General features: G+C 37.9%; 1 protein-coding gene across 1 annotated transcript in view; it reads left to right on the top strand.

The window, feature by feature from the left end:
* The window catches only part of slit1a (slit homolog 1a (Drosophila)), a 60,274-nt gene extending 38,437 nt beyond the window's left edge, over positions 1 to 21,837 (top strand). The window contains exons 17-37 of the mRNA XM_065249725.2: positions 1,669 to 1,743; positions 2,294 to 2,437; positions 2,524 to 2,667; positions 6,083 to 6,249; positions 6,327 to 6,459; positions 7,892 to 7,960; positions 8,039 to 8,110; positions 8,195 to 8,266; positions 11,163 to 11,234; positions 11,600 to 11,763; positions 15,026 to 15,150; positions 15,232 to 15,329; positions 15,514 to 15,653; positions 15,728 to 15,821; positions 15,956 to 16,093; positions 16,530 to 16,758; positions 18,382 to 18,512; positions 18,636 to 18,790; positions 18,865 to 19,153; positions 19,236 to 19,447; positions 19,607 to 21,837. Coding sequence (XP_065105797.1) covers positions 1,669 to 1,743; positions 2,294 to 2,437; positions 2,524 to 2,667; positions 6,083 to 6,249; positions 6,327 to 6,459; positions 7,892 to 7,960; positions 8,039 to 8,110; positions 8,195 to 8,266; positions 11,163 to 11,234; positions 11,600 to 11,763; positions 15,026 to 15,150; positions 15,232 to 15,329; positions 15,514 to 15,653; positions 15,728 to 15,821; positions 15,956 to 16,093; positions 16,530 to 16,758; positions 18,382 to 18,512; positions 18,636 to 18,790; positions 18,865 to 19,153; positions 19,236 to 19,447; positions 19,607 to 19,845 — 2,962 coding nt within the window. The 3' untranslated portion in view covers positions 19,846 to 21,837. The remainder of the gene's footprint in view (positions 1 to 1,668; positions 1,744 to 2,293; positions 2,438 to 2,523; positions 2,668 to 6,082; positions 6,250 to 6,326; positions 6,460 to 7,891; positions 7,961 to 8,038; positions 8,111 to 8,194; positions 8,267 to 11,162; positions 11,235 to 11,599; positions 11,764 to 15,025; positions 15,151 to 15,231; positions 15,330 to 15,513; positions 15,654 to 15,727; positions 15,822 to 15,955; positions 16,094 to 16,529; positions 16,759 to 18,381; positions 18,513 to 18,635; positions 18,791 to 18,864; positions 19,154 to 19,235; positions 19,448 to 19,606) is intronic.
* Positions 21,838 to 21,912: the final 75 nt, after the last annotated feature.

Here is a 21,912-nt window from a genome sequence, read left to right as displayed (position 1 = left end):
CCATCGGGAGAGTCGGGACATTTCCCGTTGGGCTGGTAGTGTTTTGAGGCCGCGAGGGCCGGTCTGATAATATATTATACATTGCGAGTTATATAGCAACCCCGTCTGGCGGCCTGATGTGCGGCTGCTTCCCGCTGGTCAAACTGTGCAGCCTCTTTGCTCAACACAGTATATAAAAGTGCTCAACCTGCTCGGCAGGTCCAACCATGTCTAGGATTTTAAAAATATAGGGGGATCAGTAAACGGCCCCTCCCCAAACGGCATAGCCTGCCGTCCTTTGATGTAAAAAGCTGCCAAATGCCTGTTTATTGCAGTACATATGCGGTCGGATTGATCCATCAAGCAGATAGACTATTTGTAAAATTTCTAGCCTGGTGCTAAGGACATGAATGGATCAAATCAGCACTTTTGCAAAGGTTTGTCTCCATATGGCTATATCATAAATGCAAATTAGAAGGGTAACTTTGCAGTATCACATTATATATTTCCTACTATGTGATTTCCATATTATAGATGAAAGTATTCAACTGCAATATAACAATAAATATTCTCACAACATTATTATTTCTCAAAACTTTGACAAAAATAATTTTCAAAGGAACTGTAGAAAGATGCACACATTATTCCGCATATGACAGCAATGAACGTCTCATGGCAATAAATAACCACACATAACTTTAACAGAATAATAAAATTAATAAACAGACAAGGAAACAGGATTGGCATGTAAATTATATTATTATTACTGGAAAAACAGCAATATTACTGAAATAAATAAGGTAAATGTGCCAAACATGTTAAAATAAATAAGCTATAACAGTGGAAAAAGGAAAATTAGCATTTAGGAAAATTTGCTATGATTTCATGATTTATTATTATTATTATGAAAATGTTTTTTTTTTTTTTTTTGCAGATTGATTACGATTTGTATTACCCTAGTTTTACTACAAATATGAGACCTTTCTTTTACCACGTAGGGCCGGTGGTATACGAAAATTTCCCGGTAGATTTTTTGGTCCCACTCCACCCTTGATTTAAAGAATCTGAGTTGGACCACAACCCAATAAAACAATCAAACTTTTTTGAATGTAACACACCAAAATTAGATAAAAATTAAACAATACTAAATATTCTTCATTTAGTTATAGGCAACATAGTTAAATTTATCAGCATTTTATTTAAATAATGTAAAGTTTTAGAAAACTATTACATGCAAAAAAAGTAATACAGGAACTCAGTATCCTTGCTTATACTACATTTTATTATGATATACAGTAGTTTTAATGAAAACAACAGCTAAGACACAACATGAACTTCAGTGATGTCATCCCCTGCCGTATGTCAGTCCAGCAGTTACTGTGCACTTCATCAACCTGATGAACATTAACAACTATATATCAAATGAGATCACAGGCAGTAGAGCGTCACACAAAACTTGTGTGTTATTTTAAGTATTCGTCACGATTGCACTTTGCTGTGTAGCGCTGTGATAGCAGCTGCAGTGAGAGCACCAATTATTTTCAGATTATATTTTCAAACATGTGATTTCTTTTCAGTGCATCCCTAGATTTCACGAAAGTCTGTATCTGTTCTGATGAAACCAAATGCTGTTCTTTATAACTTATGTTTTCATTTTCTAACTTTCCTTTGTTTTATTTTTCTTACAAGCCGCCTGAACAATAATGAGATCACAACCATAGAAGCCACAGGTGTATTCAAGACACTTACACACCTGAAGAAAATGTAAGAGCTGTTTACATCATTTCATGTCATTATCATTTACATTAAGTCATTAAGCAGACAGTTTGTCCAAAGGGACATACAAATGAGATAAACAATAGAAGCAATTAGAGCAACACAAGAACAGGAATATATAATGCACTGTATATATAGCAAAGGGTTAGTTTTTATGACACAGGAGATAAAGATAGAAAAACAGAAAAAGACATTAAGCTCTGTATTAATAAGTGAGGTGTTGGTGGAAGAGATGGGTTTTTAGCCGATTCTTAAAGACGGCTACAGAGTCAGCAGATCATTTCACACATTATGGGCCAACATATCACATTCAACTGAATCAATGGTGGAAGGCATTCCTATTAACCAATCAGATTTAAGCTTTGGGTTAAGGGTTAACGTTTGACTCATTGTTATCAGTCTTTCATCTCACACGGCTGTTAGTGTAAGGACACAGATCAGGACTAAGTTTCTCAAACAGGAATGTTACTTCAGCACATGCAAAAGATGTTTTTTTGTTGGTTATGACGCTCTACTGACTCTGACACGTGATCTACAGAAACCTTAGCAACAATAAGATCTCTGAGATAGAGGATGGGGCGTTTGAGGGATCATCGTCAGTCAATGAACTTCACCTGACAGCTAACCAGCTGGATTCAGTGCACAGTGGGATGTTCAGGGGTCTGGACGGCCTACGGATGATGTGAGCTCAGTTTCAACCGCATATCCAAACTAATGTGATGCTATGACGATCATATTCACTTTCTTTATTTTCTGTTCATTTTCCAGGATGCTGCGAAACAATCGCATTAGCTGCATTCACAACAACAGCTTCACAGGCTTGCACAACGTCCGTCTGCTGTCACTTTATGACAACACATTGACGAGCATCGCTCCCGGAGCCTTCGACACACTGCAGAGTCTCTCAACCCTGTAGGTTTGATTGATGTTACTGTAGCTGATGAGATTTATCATCCTGTCTGTGAAATCCAATCTAAAGTCTCATAATCTAATGAGGGGGAGCATCAAAGTTTGATTTCGGTCATTGATTTCAATCTTCAGTCAGTATTAAAAATATCAAGGTTATATTTTCACAGAATGTTATTTACATTTATGTAGGATGAAGTTATGTGGATATCATTATAACACAGGCCTGTTGAATGCTTTATTCTGAAATATTTCACAGGAATGCATCATTTTTGGGTCTACTAAGCATGTGTATGCAAGAATTCGTCCGTGAAATGTGCGTACGGATGTTTTCATGAACAAATCATGATTCGTACCAACATTTTCTTCTAAAGTAATGAATAATTATAATGCATATAATAATGTTGATATATAATATTTACAGGATATTATACATTATTATTATAATTATTATTATTATCATACAACCCCAAAACAGAAAAAGTTGGGACACAGTAGAAATTGTGAGTTAAAAAAGAATGGAATAATTTACAAATCTCATAAACTTATATTTTATTCACAGTAGAATATAGATAACATATCAAATGTTGAAAGTGAGATATTTTGAAATGTCATGCCAAATATTGGCTCATTTTGGATTTCATGAGAGCTACACATTCCAAAAAAAGTTGGGACAGGTAGCAATAAGAGGCCAGAAAAGTTAAATGTACATACAAGGAACAACTGGAGGAGGACCAATGTTTAGGAATGGGAATGTTGTCCTATTCTTGTCTAATACAGACTTCTAGTTGCTCAACTGTCTTAGGTCTTCTTTGTCGCATCTTTCGCTTTATGATGCACCAAATCTTTTCTTTGGGTGAAAGATCTGGACTGCAGGCTGGCCATTTCAGTACTCAGATCATTCTTCTACGCAGTCTTGATGTTGTAATTGATGCACTTTGTGGTCTGGCATTGTCATGTTGGAAAATGCAAGGTCTTCCCTGAAAGAGACGACGTCTGAATGGGATCATATGTATCTAGAACTTGGATAAACCTTTCAGCATTGATGGTGCCTTTCCAGATGTGTAAGCTGACCATGCCACACGCACTCATGCAACCCCAAACCATCAGAGATGCAGGCTTCTGAAAAGAGCGCTAATAACAACTTGGGTTGTCATTGTCCTCTTTAGTCCGGATGAAATGGCATCCCAGTTTTTCAAAAAGAACTTCAAATTTTGATTCGTTGGACCACAGAACAGTTTTCCACTTTGCCAAAGTCCATTTTAAATGAGCATTGCCCAGAGAAAACGCCTGTGCTTCTGGGTCATGTTTAGATATGGCTTCTTTTTTGACCTACAGAGTTTTAGCTGGCAACAGCGAATGACACGGTGGATTGTGTTCACTGACAATGTGTTCTGGAAGTATTCCTGAGCCCATGTTATGATTTCCATTACAGTAGCATTCCTGTATGTGATGCAGTGCCGTCTAAGAGCCCGAAGATCACGGGCATCAAGTATGGTTTTCCGGTCCTGACCCTTACGCACAGAGATTGTTCCCGATTCTCTGAATCTTTGAATGATATTATGCACTGTAGATGATGATAACTTCAATCTCATTGCAATTTTTCTCTTAGAAACTCAGAAAACTATTTTTCGCCGCAGCATTGGGAGAATCGGTGATTCTCTGCCCATCTTGACCTCTTAGAGACACTGCCATTCTGAGAGGCTCTTTTTATACCCAATCATGTTGCCAATTGACCTAATAAGTTGCAAATTGGTCTTTCAACTGTTCCTTATATGTACATTTACATTTTCTGGCCTCTTATTGCTACCTGTCCCAACTTTTTTTGGAATGTGTAGCTCTCATGAAATCCAAAATGAGCCAATATTTGGCATGAGATTTCAAAATATCTTACTTTCAGCATTTGATATGTTATCTATATTCTACTGTGAATAAAATATAAGTTTATGAGATTTGTAAATTATTCCATTCCTTTTTTACTTACAATTTCTACAGTGTCCCAACTTTTTCTGTTTTGGGGTTGTATTATTTTTCCTACACATAAAGAAGATGCGCATAATGACAATTTTTACGCTTTGCTTCTTCACTTTATAAAATCTGTCTTGAAAGTGTAAATGTAAATATAATGTAATGAGATGTCCAAACATCGTTCGGTAAAGTCATATTACGTTTTCGTATCGCATCTCATATTATTATTTTTACCAATAATCTGTTACTCAGGTGGATGCACAGCAAATCTGGCTTCCTCCACCGACAGCAAAACCTCCCAAATCGAAAATGCAAAGCAAAAGGGAACTTTACCAATAATAAATATTCTTTTCAAGCTATTTTGCTTCAGTGACAAACTGCTCTAAAAAATTTGTGGACAAATGCTGCAGAAAGCCCTTATATGGAGTTGGTTTGGGCGTGTTTTATGCAAATTGCCAACTCTATATTCACGAATGTAAGAACAAGAATAAGAACAAATGCATGTGCTTAGACGTTTTGTGAATTAGGCAAAATGTTTTTGTGAGAAGTTCAAAAACGGAGGAAATTATTAGTTTATGAGACCCAATGTCTGTGGTAAACGCATTACTAACTTAGGTGTTTATTATTATTATTATTATTATGAAGTATTTTGGAATAATTTAATGGCCCATGTGTATATCACCAAAAATGACTTGAGTTGGGTTTTCACTGACACAACTGATCTGAGATCCTGATAAAGGGGTGGTTTCCCAGACAGAGTTTAGATTCATCCAGTACTAGGCCTTAGTTAAGGATTTTTTTTTACAAAAAACCTTACAAAAAAAAACAATACTTTTGTGCATCTTGAGACAAAAAATGGCACAGATATATGTTAAGATATGTCAGTACAAGATGTATTTAAATTAAGGCAGCTCAAACATGCATTTTAGTCTGGGACTAGATAAGCCCTGTCCAGGAAACTGCCCCAAAGAGTTTAGTGTGTTTCTTTTTATCATCATCAACTGGGTCATTTACAGGAAACTTAAACTGAACAGTATATTTATTACAATATTAAATGTATTATAATAAATATATTTATTTTCAACATTTAATTTGAAACGGTTAAGTTGCAGGTAACAACATTAGTGTACATTAGCATTATTAACTGTCATAAAAGATTATGATGTAAGATTATATAATATAAGATGGTAGTGAGGCCTTTATATAAAAAACTTTTTTGCATTAAATTTTCAGTACCTGTTTTGACGTTGCATCATCAGTATGCCAACATCAAATCAAGTTTTCTGTGAATAATTTCTCAATAAAGCACAATGCCTAATGTTGTGACTAAATCAAAAGAAAAACAACAAAAGATGTCTGGCATGAAAAGAGTCATTTGTTTGCGGGATTTGTCAGATAAGTTAGATTCAGTAATGGGTAATGGGGTTATTTAACATCTTTTTGTGTGTGGCAGAAATCTGCTTGGCAATCCGTTTAACTGTAACTGCCAGCTGGCATGGCTAAGTGTCTGGCTGAGGAACCGTAAGATTGTGACGGGAAACCCACGCTGCCATCAGCCAGCTTTCCTTAAAGAGATTCCCCTGCAGGATGTAGCGCTACCAGATTTCCGCTGTGATGAGGGTAAAAGATTTTTGTTTTTCATCTATTCGGTTTCCTTGTTATGATTTCTTGACTTTGTGTTTATCCATGATGAGCAGGTCAAGATGAATCGAGCTGTACTCCACCTGTCCAGTGTCCCAGTGACTGTACCTGTCTGGAGACGGTGGTGCGCTGCAGTAACAAACATTTACGTGTCTTACCCAAAGGCATTCCTCGAAACATCACCGAACTGTGAGTCTGCATTACACAACAAAAAAGTCTCATTTTTCAAATGTTTGATTGAACCAAAGTGTCAAAATCAAAGGCAATCAGAACATGTTAATATAGTGAGATTCTGGACCAATGAGGTTTCACTGTGTGCAGAGCTACTAATAGCATCTTAATCTTGTTTTCATCATCATCATCACTATGAGCACATAGTAAAGTAATGACATCATGTTCCAGTGTTTTGTAGTCTTCTTTATCTGTGTGTCTGTGTAATAATGGTTGTTTTAAGTGGGAGTGCCAGAAATCTCACACCCACACACATTCACTGTCACCAGATGCCTGTTGTCTATCATAGCAGTAAAACCTCTCATTATTACATTGCTCTCACTGATCCCAGATCTGTTTCCAGGTGTGTTCTGTTGTTAAACCATCATTACCTTTAACAACCAGACTCACCATAACCCCACAACCAGCTGCTGAGATTTCTGTCAGATGACCGGCAGCGTTTCACATTCACAGTGTAACAAAAAGGAAAAAGCTACAGGGTTAAACACAAAATAACACACACAGCACTTAAACATCAACACTTATAGAGGAAGATCCTGATGGCAAAGCGAACTGCAGAACACATGTTAAATATAGGAGAAGTTAAACTGTATGAAAAAAACTTTCACTGTTTCATGGTACACAAAGTAAAGGTTAAATACCTAACAGATGAAACATTTCAGGGAATCATGTTGTTTTTATCCATAGAAAGAGGCATCAAACATCACAAAAAATTCTATAAGCATATCATACAAGAAGTAGCAAGGCACAACCTAACCCTTTTTTGTTTTTGCACAAATAAGTAACACAAAAAAATGTAATAGTATTCTGTTTATACTAGAGGTGGATATCGTCCATCCATCCATCCATCAATGATTCCTCATTAAACCACCCTTGGATTATGCATCAGTCCATATGGATAGATAGTTCTGCACAATTAAAGACAGAAAAAGATCATAATTGTGATTATTTACCCTGATATTGAGTTGCTGACATGTTTGAAAATGGTTATATGTTTTAGGTAACAAGACAGTGATTAGAATAATATAAGGTTGGATTTGGTGACTTACATACCCAGCTCAGAAATAAAAAAAAACAAAAACATAAAATATTTTACTTTCAAGCCTTCAGAAACACTCTTTGTCCAGTATCCTAGTAAAAACATCAAAACTTTATACACATTTGCAGGATATCATCTTCTGACAGTAAGATAAACAGATGAAAAGCACAGATCCCTTCACCATGTAAAATATTACAATGAACCCTGCCGGTTTGTGCGAGTGAATGGTGACAGGATTCGAATAATTTTAGGATAGGTTAACTTTATTGGATTCTGGCACTGAAACAAATACGTTATTTAAAATAAGATTGTTTCAGATAAATGTCTTTAACATTGAGTCTCTGTCTTTAGATACCTTGATGGAAACCAGTTCAGTGTTGTGCCAAAGGAGCTGTCCACCTTTAAACATCTACAGCTGGTGTAAGTCTCTGCTATATTCAGTTATTTTCTCATACAAATGATACAGATTGGTTTTTTATATCTTCTGTTTGTTTTCAGAGACCTGAGTAACAACAAAATAAGCTCCTTAACCAATTCCTCATTTGCCAACATGAGTCAACTTACTACCCTGTAAGTGTTTTAACATGAAACTTTTACCATTGTACGGCAATGAAAAATGAAACAAATTTAAGGAATCTGTTTTGTGTCCTCCAGGATTCTCAGTTATAACGCTCTTCAGTGTATCCCAACTCTTGCCTTCAGGGGACTTGGATCTCTCCGACTGCTGTACGTATCTTTCATTTAAATCCAATAAACATACATTTATGAATAGAATTTATTTCTCTAAGGTTTGCATTGTTTCAAAGCAGAAATTCAATGAAATCCAACGTTAAACAAAGATAAACAAACGGATAAACACGGATAAACAAACTATATCCATTTCCTATTTCCGTAAGGCTGGGTTCATTGGGAAGCTAAACAAGATTTTATTTCACTCAAAAACAACAACAACACACTTCTTGGGTGACGTTGATTTTGTGTCCGCTCTCGGCTGGTGTGTGTATGCTATTCCAGGTAAAGTCCCCATATGAGGACTTCCACTGTATCACGACAACAGATTCAGAAGTCAAATAAATTTTCTGAAACTTGTAGGAAAGAGGAGGAGTGTGTTTGTCACACGTCCATTTGCTTTTTTAAACTTCTGCCAATGTTTAGCACAAGCAATCCAACTCTTTAACTGTGTTAATAAGTCAGAATGCTAGACCTGCCCTTTAAGAAGTTTAAACAGTTGTGTTGTCGTCTAATAAACAGGAAAGTAAAGTGACGTCCTTTTCTTTTCTCCTGTAGTTTATGTGTTCAGGTGAATCAGTTAATTGTAAATCAACATCAGCTCCTCAGGAGCTTTACTGCCAAACTGAGAATGGTGTCCAACAGGACAGATGACAACTTGTGAATATCTGGGGAGTTTAATGATATGTGAAAGGGAGTAATGGTAACCGTTTTCCCAGAGCCTTTCTTCTCCAAAAATCACCCTCAGGTCACAAGCAGCTTGATATAAGCTATAGTTATGTTGTAAACTAGAAAGGCCAGATGAAAGGAGTTTGACCGTCACCACCAATCAAAATGGGTTTGTTTATAGAGGCATGTGTGAACTTTTAACACAGTCACTTTCTGTGCTTTGGATTGAAGGTTTACTTTTGATCAGTATGTGTGTTTTCCTGGGATTGAACCTGTGATCGCTAACACAGTGCTTTGACAGATGAACTATGTTGTCGTATGGATTGGAGGATTTGTTTCTTTTCCTTCTCGCTGACTAACTTATTGAGCAAATTGTATAGAGCTTGATGGATTCCCTCAGCTGTGATGAACTGGACAGATGTCCAGATGTTTCCCTGTCAGATTTATATCGATGAAGAGTTCATTCCTTTAGCTAATCTACTGGTCTTTGGATGTTGTGGACTGGTGAGATGTCCAGGTGCTCATGCAGATGTTTCATGAGGTGAGAAGTGAAATATATTGGTCAGAATCTCATTGTAAAACCTGCTCGCTCTCAAGAGCATCTAGATGAAGGCTGTGGGTGATGTGATGGATTTACATGGGAAAGCTTCACAGGCAGTTGGATGGACTGGTAAACTCTTCCTTTTCATTCAACCCTCAGTGTCCGTAGCTGTTCACTGGAGATTATGGGTTACCTGCGCATGAAAGCCCTTTTTAAACCTCTGAACAATTAACTGTGAGAAATGTGATTTGATATGGAGGTATTTGTTGAGGTCCTGCTTGATACAGTTGTCCACACAAAGTTTATTTCAAAACAAACCACAACAACAGGTGTTGTTTTACAAAATCAACATTTTATTATCATGCATTGACCTTTAAGAAACATTTCTAGCCAGTAAATATTAAAAATTCAGTTGGCTTTGGACCAGGACAGTGGTCTTCCCTATTGTCTTATTTCCATAAATTCTGCTCAGGTTGAATGAGGTCAGAAAAAAAGGTACAAAACTGTACCATTTTTGTCGCTGGGGTGGTATGTTTTGTACCTTTACAGGTATATAAACATATTACAATGTTGTACTTTTTTGGGTACATTACGGTTCCTTAAGGATCTATTTTGTACCTTTAAAGGTACAGTTAACTGTTTTGTACCCCTAAAATTTAACTGGTACAAAATTGTTCCTTAAGGTACACAATAGGTCCTTAGAGTATAATATTGTACCCCATAAGGTCCAACATTTCAATGTGTTTTATACCCATACAGGTACAAAAAGGTACCTTTTAGGGTACCACCCCAGCGACAGAAAAAGGAACAACTTTGTACCTTTTTTTCTGACAGTGCATTACAGTACTATGATAAGCTTCAAATGGGTTTAAAGGGTCTTAGCAGCACCTTAAATTCGTCTTCTCATGAGCAGTGGCGGCTGGTGACTTTTTTCGAGGGCGCAGGATGCTAAGCTCATCAAAACATGTATTTAGCCCGTCATGTTTGTGGCACGTCATGTCAAAATATGTATTCAGCACGTCATGTAAACTTATATACATCACGCGTCATGTCAAAATAAGTGCCTGCTGCAGACCCATAAAAGGGTTTATGATAAGAGAGGATCATGTTTGTCAGACACTCGCTTAATCTCATGGATAATCAGAGTTTAGTGTTAAGTTAGTGTATTGTGAGTATTTTGTGAGCGTCTCTTTTATCATAAACCCTTTCGACGCATGTGCAGCAGGCACTTATTTTGACATGATGCATATAGGTTCACATGATGCACCGAACACATATTTTGAATTTGCGCTCCTCGGAAGAAAAGTCACCGGCCGCCACTGCATGAGGAACTCTTTTGAGTCGAGCTGTTTAGTTCTCTATATGTTTAATAAAGTTGTTAATGTTATATTGTAGGTTGATACAGAGTCGTTTCTTTAATTCTGGGCTCTTTGAAGCATCAGTCAGGCTGAAGAAACTTGACAAGGTTCTCCTGTGAGACTTTTAAAACTTTTATTTTTAGGAGTGTGTGAATCATTTTTCAGGACTTATGTTGCCATAGCAATCGTTTTACAGCCACATCGCTGCATACGTGGATATCTGAGCTTCAGGATAAATAAAACGATGGGAATGTTTCATGTCTTTATTATCTATGTTATGAATCTGTGCCGTTTGCTAATGTTTAAGCTCTTGTGTTGTTTTAAGGTCTCTGCATGGCAATGATATCTCCGAGTTGCCTGATGGGATTTTTAATGACGTGACATCACTGTCACATCTGTGAGTAATTAAACAAACAAACACAAATACAACACAAAAACAGTATACATGTCTGCATCAACACACAGGCCTGCTTCACTAAATATCTTGATATTATAAGTGTACTAATGACAGATCTGACTCTAACATATAGATAGAGAGGAATGAAGTCTCTGTGCTGTGCAGTGATTATTTCAGCACACATCATAGCTGTTCTTAAGTTACTGGTAATGAGGGTGTTGAAGCGCCATCTAGCGGTAATGGTAAAGTAACACATGCCACACAGATGAGGCTTTGTTCTTCAGCAGCACACTTCAAATAAAACTCATTTCTGCTGTCTAAAAGAAATGCATTCATTGACCTGGACCATGTTGGATTATTTCCAGAGCCATAGGGGCAAACCCGCTGTACTGTGATTGCCGACTGCGCTGGCTTTCTGATTGGGTGAAAACCGGCTATAAGGAGCCAGGCATTGCTCGCTGTGTCAGCCCGCATGGCATGGAGGGAAAACTATTGCTAACCACTCCAGCCAAGAGGTTTGAATGTCAAGGTAAGATGGTTTTCATCTGCTTTTTTAATTGAGGACCATCTCATGCTAAAACTTATGAATAGATCTCTAATTGAGATATGATTGGCTATTGACTGCAAAGAAGTGGTTCACTGTTATTTATCAAAAACGTTCATGAATTAGATTGACCGAAGAAAGGTATAAAGAAATTGGATTTTTGTACGCCAACCTGCCTTCCCTCGACAAGAAACTCATTTATTTTCCCATAGTGTTTAAGAAAAGTTTATGACACACGTTTTGTCCAACTAGATGATCACACAAATATATAGTAGGCGAAACTCAGTATTCATGCGATGGGAACTTTACTATCCTGTGAGCCCCCAGGAGAGGAGGCACCCAACAAACAAGAAGAAGAAGAAGGAGGGGCGCCAACATATTAAAAAATGTCAGAAAGCAGTAACACGGCTCTAGTCAAATGTAAATAAAGAAAACAGGTGTTCCTTGTGAGTGATGAGTGACTTGATCTTATTAAAGGGATAGTTCATCCAAAAATCATTTACTCCCCCTCGTTTCAAACCTGTATGACTTTCTTTATTCTGTTGAACACAAAAGAAGACATTTGATAAATGATGGTAACCACACAATTGATGCTCCAGCGACACGACACATTTAAAACCTTCAACATTACGCAAATAATGAACGACTTTCGGGAGCAACTACCAATGGGAGTGAAGCCTGGAGATTACATCATTCACTGCAGTAACTGACGAATGATGGATGGTTACTTTTTTATTTCTCTCTTAAATAAATAAACAAACAAACAAATATTTCATCAATTGAATACGGATGGATATGCTTATTAAAAGATAAGATGAGATGTTTTATAAGGCCATCATTATTCTTACATTTTATATATAGAAAGCCTTATAATTAAGAAGCAATAGTGGAAGGGCTTTCCAAATTTACCTCTGTCCTCAGAGGTATTTTAAAATGAAAATCATTAACAACAAACAATGTACATAATCTAACAATCAAAATGCTGTCACCATTTTTTATCCCACAAAATGATCTTTTTCTGCAGTATTATAGCAGAAGTATCAGTATATTTACTTGTAGATGTTAAAGTAAGTGTTTGACACTACACTATGTCAAGTGCCGCATTTTTGGCGGAACAGTGCATGGAGTGGTGCTTAAATGAAGCACTAGATAAAAATATTAGATGATATAACACAAGATCATCTCCATAAATGCCCACGAGCTCATAGCACTGTTGTGCTGAAACACTACTCAATTTAAACTAATGCTTAGTGGTCTGGATGGAACAAAGCGTCTGCATAATGAAGGCCTCAACACTCGGGCTTAAATACACAAAGAAACAAATACATGAGACACAGGTGAACACAATGATAAACAAGTGAAACAGAAAACTGAACAGAACTATAGAATGGTGGAGTGGAAGCAGCACCGGTCATCTCCAAAGAAGGTGCAGGAAGTGCAGAGAACCTAGAAACAGGACCTCCGGGCCAACTGGAGACAGGACCACCACTTTAATCCACATTTTCTGTTGACTGCTGGCTGCTTTTAAGACGTCATTCAAAACACCCCATGGAACCTTGCGTTTTTGGCATTTGGACAAGCAAAAATGTAGTCCCTATTGAAACTGTGTCTATTAATGAGCCTTAATTGAACAATAATGAAATGAAACTGACGTTGTGTAGTCGTTTTTACAATTTAATTAACTTCAATCCAGACCATGGGCCCTATCTTGCACCCAGCGCAATTGACTTTGTCAGTGACGCATGTATCGTTCGTATTTTGCACCGGCGCACAGCGGGGTTTTTCCCTCCACAGACGCACGTCGGCAAACTAGGGAATGAACTTGCGCTCCCTGGGCGGTTCAGCGCAAAAGAGGCGTGTTGCGGCGCAAACCATCCCTGATGCTATTTTGCAGTTTCAAAAAACAATTGCGCCACTGACCAAAAAAAACTAGTCTAAAGTCAGTGGCGCGTTGCGCGTTGTTCATTATGCTATTTTAAGGGCGCATGCTTGACCATAATGTATAGCGTGCACAACGCGCACACACTTTGCTTATCTAATCTACACAGATGCAACAGTTATTTTTGCAAATCATAAATTGTTACAATAAAAAATATTAATGCACGAGATAAGGGGAATCATAGTGGTGAGCATTGTGGCGATAGTTTTTATTTATTGTGTGGCTGCGTTAACAAATTCTCATGCAAATAACGATTAAAATATTTTCATAAGTTTGTTGTGTGGCTGTATTACGTTTATTTTATGTAAATAATAATTAAAATGTTTTCATAAGAAACCTTAATGAAAGAACTTGATTTTTAAGTGTACTTTGGGGTTGGACTGCTTGCGTTTCTTGGCTTTCAGCGATGAGGGTGGACGCAGCGATGTCCCCTGCTGGCGTCAGGTTCTGTGTAGAGGCAGATCCACCTCCCGTTACACGGCGTGCCCGATTTATGCTGGCAAGCTTGGGATTCCCCCGTCTCCTGAAATCATTGTAGCGCTTGCGGCGCAACGTCCTGGGGATGCCAGCTGATGAGACAATTGTGGCTATTTCCTCTCACGCCTGTTTAACCGACGCTGATTTGGGGGGGTTTCTCCCATCTCCATACAAAACAACTTCTCTGTCTTTGACTGCTCTTACAAGAACGTCGGTCTCCTCGGCTGTAAACCGCTCCTGGCGTACGCCTGTTAAATCCGTCATAATTATAGCAACCCGCCATGGAACTTGCGCCCTTGCGTTTAAAGGGAATGTTGGATGACGTTCTGATTGGTTTATTTGACGTTACGCCCAAACCACACCTATGAATAATGAACCTACTTCAGACCAACCCCTTATTGATTTGCGCCTGGCGCAAGAGTTATTTCTCCCGCCGGAAAAATAGCAACAGCGCCCAGGATCCGCCCACAAACTCACTTTCGCTTTGCGCTTTGCACTTGCGTTTCAGATCGTTAAAATAGGGCCCCATGTGTTGGTATGACCCCATCTTGTAACTGTTTGTGTGAAAGTGCTTCTACAATCAGAAAGAGATTACTGTAGATTTGTCCTGCGAGGCAAAAACCATGGTCCTAAAGATAATGATCCTAAAAAACGACTTCATTTGGTTGGAGGTTGAAATTGTCAGTATGCAAAAAATCCCAAACTGAACTGCAACTGAAAGTATATTAAATGAAATAATAAATGCATAAAATGTAATAAGGACAGTATGAAATAAAAGCCATCAGGTGACTGTAGACAACTTGAGATGTTAATGGAGGATTTTGTATACAGGTGAGGTGGACACTGCCATACTAGCGAAATGTAACCCGTGCATTTCTAATCCGTGTTTGAACCGTGGGACCTGCCAGGCAGATGAAATTGAAGGCTACAGGTGCGACTGTTTTCAGGGTTTTAAGGTGAGTTCACACAACACGTGATCAGTCTGAACGCTGACAAATCAGCATGATTAACATGTATGTGTTTGCTGTTGTCCTCAGGGCAAGAACTGTGATGCAGTGCTTAACGCTTGTGTCAGGGAACCCTGTCAACATGGAGGAACATGCAGCGTATCTGAAGAAAGAGATGAAGGCTACAGGTCAGTCTGCTCGGATCATATCGGACCATTTGCTGATTAGTTGTAAACTACATTTGACATTGTAGTAATAAAAAAGTATATTAATAATACAGGGTGATAATATGGAAATATGAGCCTAGCATGTCTTTTTGAGATTCCCTCATGTAGTCATGTAGTTGAAGCTCTAAATCTCTTGTTTTGTCAGCTGCTCCTGTCCTGTCGGCTTTGAAGGTCCACATTGTGAGATTGACATTGACGAGTGCAACGACAATGAGTGTCAGAATGGAGCGACGTGTATAGATGGACACAACAACTACACATGCTTATGTGGCCCTTTTTACACAGGTACCTGTATCTACTCACTCAACACATCTTACACTAACACATTGTTATTTTACACCGTATGTGTGTGTTTGTAGGGGAGATGTGTGAAGATCTGGAGGATATGTGTGCTTCTGATCGCAATCCCTGCAAGCAACAATCCAGCTGCTTTATCACACCCACCGGTCCAAAGTAAACACATCACCTGTAACCTTGTAACCAAGTTTACCATCTTTTCATTAGCTAAATAATCCACTCGTATAACAAAGAAGCTCGCCAAAGAGTCTCATAAACGTTGCATTAATTTGTGCATGTGTGTGGTTAAGGTGTTTATGTTCAGCCGGTTACGTGGGTGACGACTGCAGCGTGAACTACGATGACTGTAAGGAACACAAGTGCCAGAACGGAGCAGAGTGTTTGGATGAAATTAATGGATACTCCTGTGTTTGTCCTCAAGGCTACAGGTCAGTTCTACAGAGGAAACATCGCATTGATTATTTTATTACTCCACTTGTTCAATGACTTGACATCCAATACTTAACATCTTTTGAAATACTTAAATCATGTAAGGTAGAGTTTTGCTTCATATTGGCTATATACGTTTTGCGAGCCTCCTAGAGATACAGCAGAACTGTAAAACTGTTTACCTTAAATGCAGTGTAAGTCAGATTAGTAAGCTTAGGGTCCATTTTATAATGGTTTGTCTTGGTTTTGTTGGCATGTTCTTACAACCTGTATGTATTCACTATTTTGAAACTGTGATTATTAACAAAACATTTTGATCTAGTGTCACTTAAAGACACCGATTACAGCCAGCAAAGGAACAAGCATGACCAAGAAAAATGACAATGAGCTTTGCAATGATTAAAGTTGGCCTTACGGTAAATGTTCTGTGTGTAGCGGACAGCTTTGTGAAATCCCATCTACTCGGCGTTCTCTGTGCGACATTGCTGACTGTCAGAACAATGCGCCATGTGTGGAGCGAGGAGGCCATCCGCTGTGTCAGTGCCTGGCTGGGTTTGGTGGACCACGCTGTGAAAAGTTAGTTAGTGTTAACTTTGTGGATCGAGACTCCTACCTGCTCCTGAGTGACCTAAAGAACTGGCCTCAGGCCAACATCACGCTACAGGTACTTAACGTTGCCTAAATTTGAGACCAATTATTATTTATAATATTTATACAAGAAATAATCCTGTCGGTTCGGTGTTGCTCTACAAGTTATGTTATGCATTATCAGAACAGAACATGGTAAATCTGTGAGGTATACAGGGTTAAGATATATATTTGTTAGTAAATAAGTGCCTATAGTAAAAAAAACAGTGACCTAAAACGGAGCTTTGTGGCACGTCACACTTTACCTGTGCAATATGGAGGACCACAAGAGTCATGCAAAATGCTATAAAGAACTTTAGTATTTAATAACTACCTGGACAATAAAAATAACAATTAATAGATTTGTTTAAAAATTAATTAATTAATCTATAAATAAATAAATAGTCAAAGTTACAATAAAAAATCATTATGTAACATTTTATTAGGCAATAAAAAGTGAGATTATAATAATAATGTAGAAATAAAATATTAATCCATTAATAAATAGTTCAAATTAATATAACAATTTACAAAAACAACATAAAACACTCAATAATATAATAATGGAATTTCAAAATGTATTTCAAAAAGCGATTTAAAAAGAGAAATAAATAACTGGATTTATAAATTGAACTATAAATACAGGTTTAAATTAGGCATTTAAAATGGCATTTCCGTTTAACATTTCTGTTTTCATTTTCCCGATGTTCTCCTTATTCTTTTTGCTATTTGATTTGCTTTTCATTTTAGCCTCTCTATTTAGCTTTTCCCTGACTCTTTGGGTCCTCATCCGAGATCTATAAATCTGCGCATGACGTACAATCAGAGCCAATCAGTGAGCTTGTTACATCCACCTGGCCAAAGCTAATTTGCATTTCTCATTTGACCATTTGCAAGGACCCAAAGTGTCACGGAAAAGCTAAATAGAGAGGCTAAAAAGGAAAGCAAATCGAGTAGCAAAAAGAATGAGAACCATCCGGAAATGAAAACAGAAATGTTAAACGGAAATGCCCTTTTAAATGCCTAATTTAAACCTGTATTTGTAGTTCAATTTATAAATCCAGTTATTTATTTCTCGTTTTAAATCGCTTTTTAAAAATACATTTTGAAATTCTATTATTTAATTAAGAATTTATAAATGCAATTTAAAATGATGAACTTATTGAGTTTTTATGTTGTTTTTGTAAATTGTTGTATTACTTTGAACTATTTATTAATGGATTAATATTTCATTTCTACGTTATTTTTATAATCTCACTTTTTATTGCCTAATAAAATCTTACATAATGATTTTTTGGTAACTTTGTCTATTTATTTATAGATTAATGAATGAATTTTTAAACAAATCTATTAATTGCTATTTTTATTGTCCAGGTAGTTATTAAATATTGAAGTGCTTTATTACATTTTGCATGACTCTCGTGGTCCTCCATAGTGCAAGGCCTACACAAACTATAGTTCTCTGACAAATGGTATCCAGGCTAAACTTGTCCAGTTGAGTGTTGTGTGATATATAGTGTTACTTATTCAGTAATAGAGTAGTATAATTAGTTGGAAATGTGTTTATACGAAGTGTTTTATGAAGGGTTTAATAAATGCTTTATGGTTAAAACGGCAGGTATCTACATGTTTTGTTCATCTACTGCTTTTTCTTTGTTAGGTGTCCACTGCAGAAGACAATGGCATTCTTCTGTACAATGGAGATAATGATCACATTGCTGTTGAGCTTCATGAGGGTCATGTGAAAGTCAGCTATGATCCTGGCAGCAACCCTGGCCGTGCAATTTACAGGTGGGCATGTATCCCTGTTTATCCCTTTCTGTTATTGTAATAATGCAGAAATGCTTTATTTTCAACGAGATACATTTATGTTTTTGCAATAATCGTTTTTTGGTGTTTTCTGGTGTTTTGCAGTACTGAAACCATCAATGATGGTGAGTTCCACACCGTAGAACTGGTGACCTTCGACCAGATGGTGAACCTTTCCATAGATGGTGGCAGACCAACAACAATGGACAGCTTTGGGAAAGTGCAACCCTTGACAGGAGAGGCTCCACTATATGTCGGGGGTAAGAGGTTTGACCTTGCATCTCACCGTTTATGCTCATGAGCCTGCTCTTATAGCATTTTCTCAATGAACTAGGCATGCCAGTCGATGTCCACCCCACAGTCCCCCGGATATGGCAGATCCAGAACGGCTCTAGTTTCCATGGTTGTATTCAGAACCTGTACATCAACAATGAGCTACAGGACTTTACTAAAACCCAAATGAAACCCGGTGTGGTGCCCGGCTGTGAGCCTTGCAGAAAGATATATTGCCTGCATGGCATTTGCCAACCCAATGCAGCCTCAGGCCCTGTTTGCCACTGCCAACATGGATGGAGCGGGCAACACTGTGACCAGCCAGCAACAAACCCCTGCCTGGGCAGCAAGTGAGTAGTGAAATAAGATTGATTTAAGATGCACTGTGATTTTTTCCCTAGTTCTTTAATGTGTAATTGTCATTTTAAACAGGTGCGTCCACGGGCAATGTATTCTGATGGATGCGCAGTCGTACCGCTGTGAATGTCAGGAGGGTTTTCACGGTGCCTTGTGCAACCAGCAGGAAGAGCTGTTTAATCCATGCAGAAAGCTTCAATGCAAACACGGTCATTGTCAGATCTCTGATGCGGGAGACGCCTACTGTCATTGTGAGGCTGGTTACAGTGGAGGCACGTGTGACAAAGGTAAGACCACTGCAAAACCTTCTACACATATTATACCGCAATCTCCAGAAACAGGATGGGTGACCATTGCTCTAGAGTTTGGCTGACAAAAACTTTAACAAAAGCAAACTCGTATATGCATTGTGTATTGAAATGAAACTAATTTTTTTCTGGTTTTAGAGTCCGAGTGTCATGGGAAGCCGGTGCGAGACTTTTACCAGGTCCAGCGCGGCTATGCCATCTGTCAGACGACACGCATGGTGTCTTGGGTGGAGTGCAGCGGCACCTGTGACACAGGCTCATGCTGTGCCAGCCAAAGGATGAAACGCAGAAAATACACTTTTGAGTGTAGCGACGGCACATCCTTCAGTGAGGAGGTTGAAAAGACCATCAAGTGTGGCTGTGTGGGGTGCATGTAGGATCTAAACACTAGCATCACCACCCTGTCACAGTCTGAAAGAACTGTAGAAAGAGCCATCGTAAATACACAGCATCATATCGATACGATCAATATCTTTCATTGGGTATAGAGAGACAAACACCACACCCCACACAAGAGCCAGAAATTTCAACCACTTTTGTCAATTCATAGGGTCTCAGAAAGATAGATTATGAAGTCTGCTGACAGAAAGGTGAGGAAGATGGCCTCTGGCTCGTTTCAGTCCAAACACAGGACAGTGGTATTAGAAGAGAATTTCGGACCTCATTGAGGTGCGGGACGTGTATTTGTGCAGATGAGGATCGGTAATGGTGATGAACGTGTACATGCACTCGCAACATGAACCTGGTACAGATAAAGACATACTATCCTACCAGGGAAATGGAAACGTTTTGAAAACTAGATTTAGACCGAATTCAGAGTGTAGAGTTTCTCCGTGGACCTCCGCATGTGTCCACAACTCATTGCCACTGCAAATACAACACAAAATACTTCTGTCCAAACATGAGGAGCTCTGTGATGCTCCTAGTGCCAATAATGTCGAATCTTGAAAGGGAAGCTCTTTTATTATTTAGACTTTCAATAGCTATAGAAAGTAGAAATGAATGAAAGTCAAACGAGATTAAACCTTTTTCTCACTATCACTTCATGACCTTCAAGACATAACACTACATGGTGTAAGGTTAAGTTCACGCAGTAGATCGCAGTATTTTTTATTTTTTTACAATTGCATGCTCATTCTCATTGACGTCTTGATCGTGGTTATCATTAGTACTGAAAACAGAATGGCCTTCATCAAAAATCTACAGCTAATATTAAAACACCACTTCAGATTTGTCAGTGTTGAAAGGAGTGAGGGTTCTGACCACAACGCTTTTACATTAGGGCTGGGGATACGCTTTCATCCTGAGACCTTTTCAAACAGTCCTACATGACAATTCTCTGATCCATTGACATAAGCATGTGTTACTATTGTCCACAACATACGAATACAGAATATGAAGCTGTAATGCTAGAAAGAACTTCATATAAACACATCACAAAAAAAAAGACAAGTGCAGTTTGGATTATTTCAACATGTTTTGGTGGGTCTTTTGTTTGAACTTTTATTTCATTTCCCTAACTCCCTACACCTTCACTTTATACGGAAATGCTAAACAGATTCTAATATATATTTGTATTTCATTTTGGTATAGTATTTTTATATGTTAAAGAATACATTTGTGTTTTCAGGACTTTACTATCAAACAGTGTGAAATTTGGTGACGTGGCGTTTATTTGGTTGTTGAACAGTCTGCGGTGGTATTTAACTGGACAAAGCATAGAAAATGATTAGCCTTAATGTAATAGAAACCAGTGTTTATTGTTTCAGACATTTTATATATTGTATAAGCTTTCCACCTGAAGACCATTTGAAAAATCTTTAGATTTGTAATTATTTATTTTCATTTCGGATTATGTGGATTTATTAAGAGTCATCTGAATGGGGCACTTCATATGCTCATTTTGGAGATTTGGGCACATACACAGCATTCCTCGTGACTATACATTTAATCTCTACTAGAGTTTTCTGTACTCATGCATAGGCCAAAAAGAAACGTGTAGACACGTTGTGGTTTAGGCATGGTCAACTTTAAGAACGTGGTACTGTTAAGGAACTATTTACAGTCATTTATAGTTGAAATATTCACTGACTCTCCAGATGATAGATTACTTTACTGCCATAGTTTCAATGCAGTTACGTTCACTGGAAAGGTTTTATATACGGTATGAGGAGCTAATCCTATGCCACAGTCACAACCATCCTTTACTCATGAAAGACATCGTCTCTATTGAATATGAACTTTTACTCTTTATCTTCTGATGTTGCATTAAGTTACACTGACTAACTGCAGTTACTCTGAACGCAAACGTGTTTACTGAACTTTCTTCTTTTTCATTCATTAAAATATGTGATTATATAAATGTTTAAGCCGTGTCCTTGCCTGCTTCTTGTCATCCATTCTGCCTCTGCATGTGAAAAGAACAATGACTGTGATACTTTAGT

Source organism: Paramisgurnus dabryanus, chromosome 20 (genome assembly GCF_030506205.2).
Source record: "Paramisgurnus dabryanus chromosome 20, PD_genome_1.1, whole genome shotgun sequence".
NCBI classification, from domain to species: domain Eukaryota; kingdom Metazoa; phylum Chordata; class Actinopteri; order Cypriniformes; family Cobitidae; genus Paramisgurnus; species Paramisgurnus dabryanus.
Note: the sequence above shows the minus strand (reverse complement) of the source record. Positions and strands in the feature narration are given on the sequence as shown.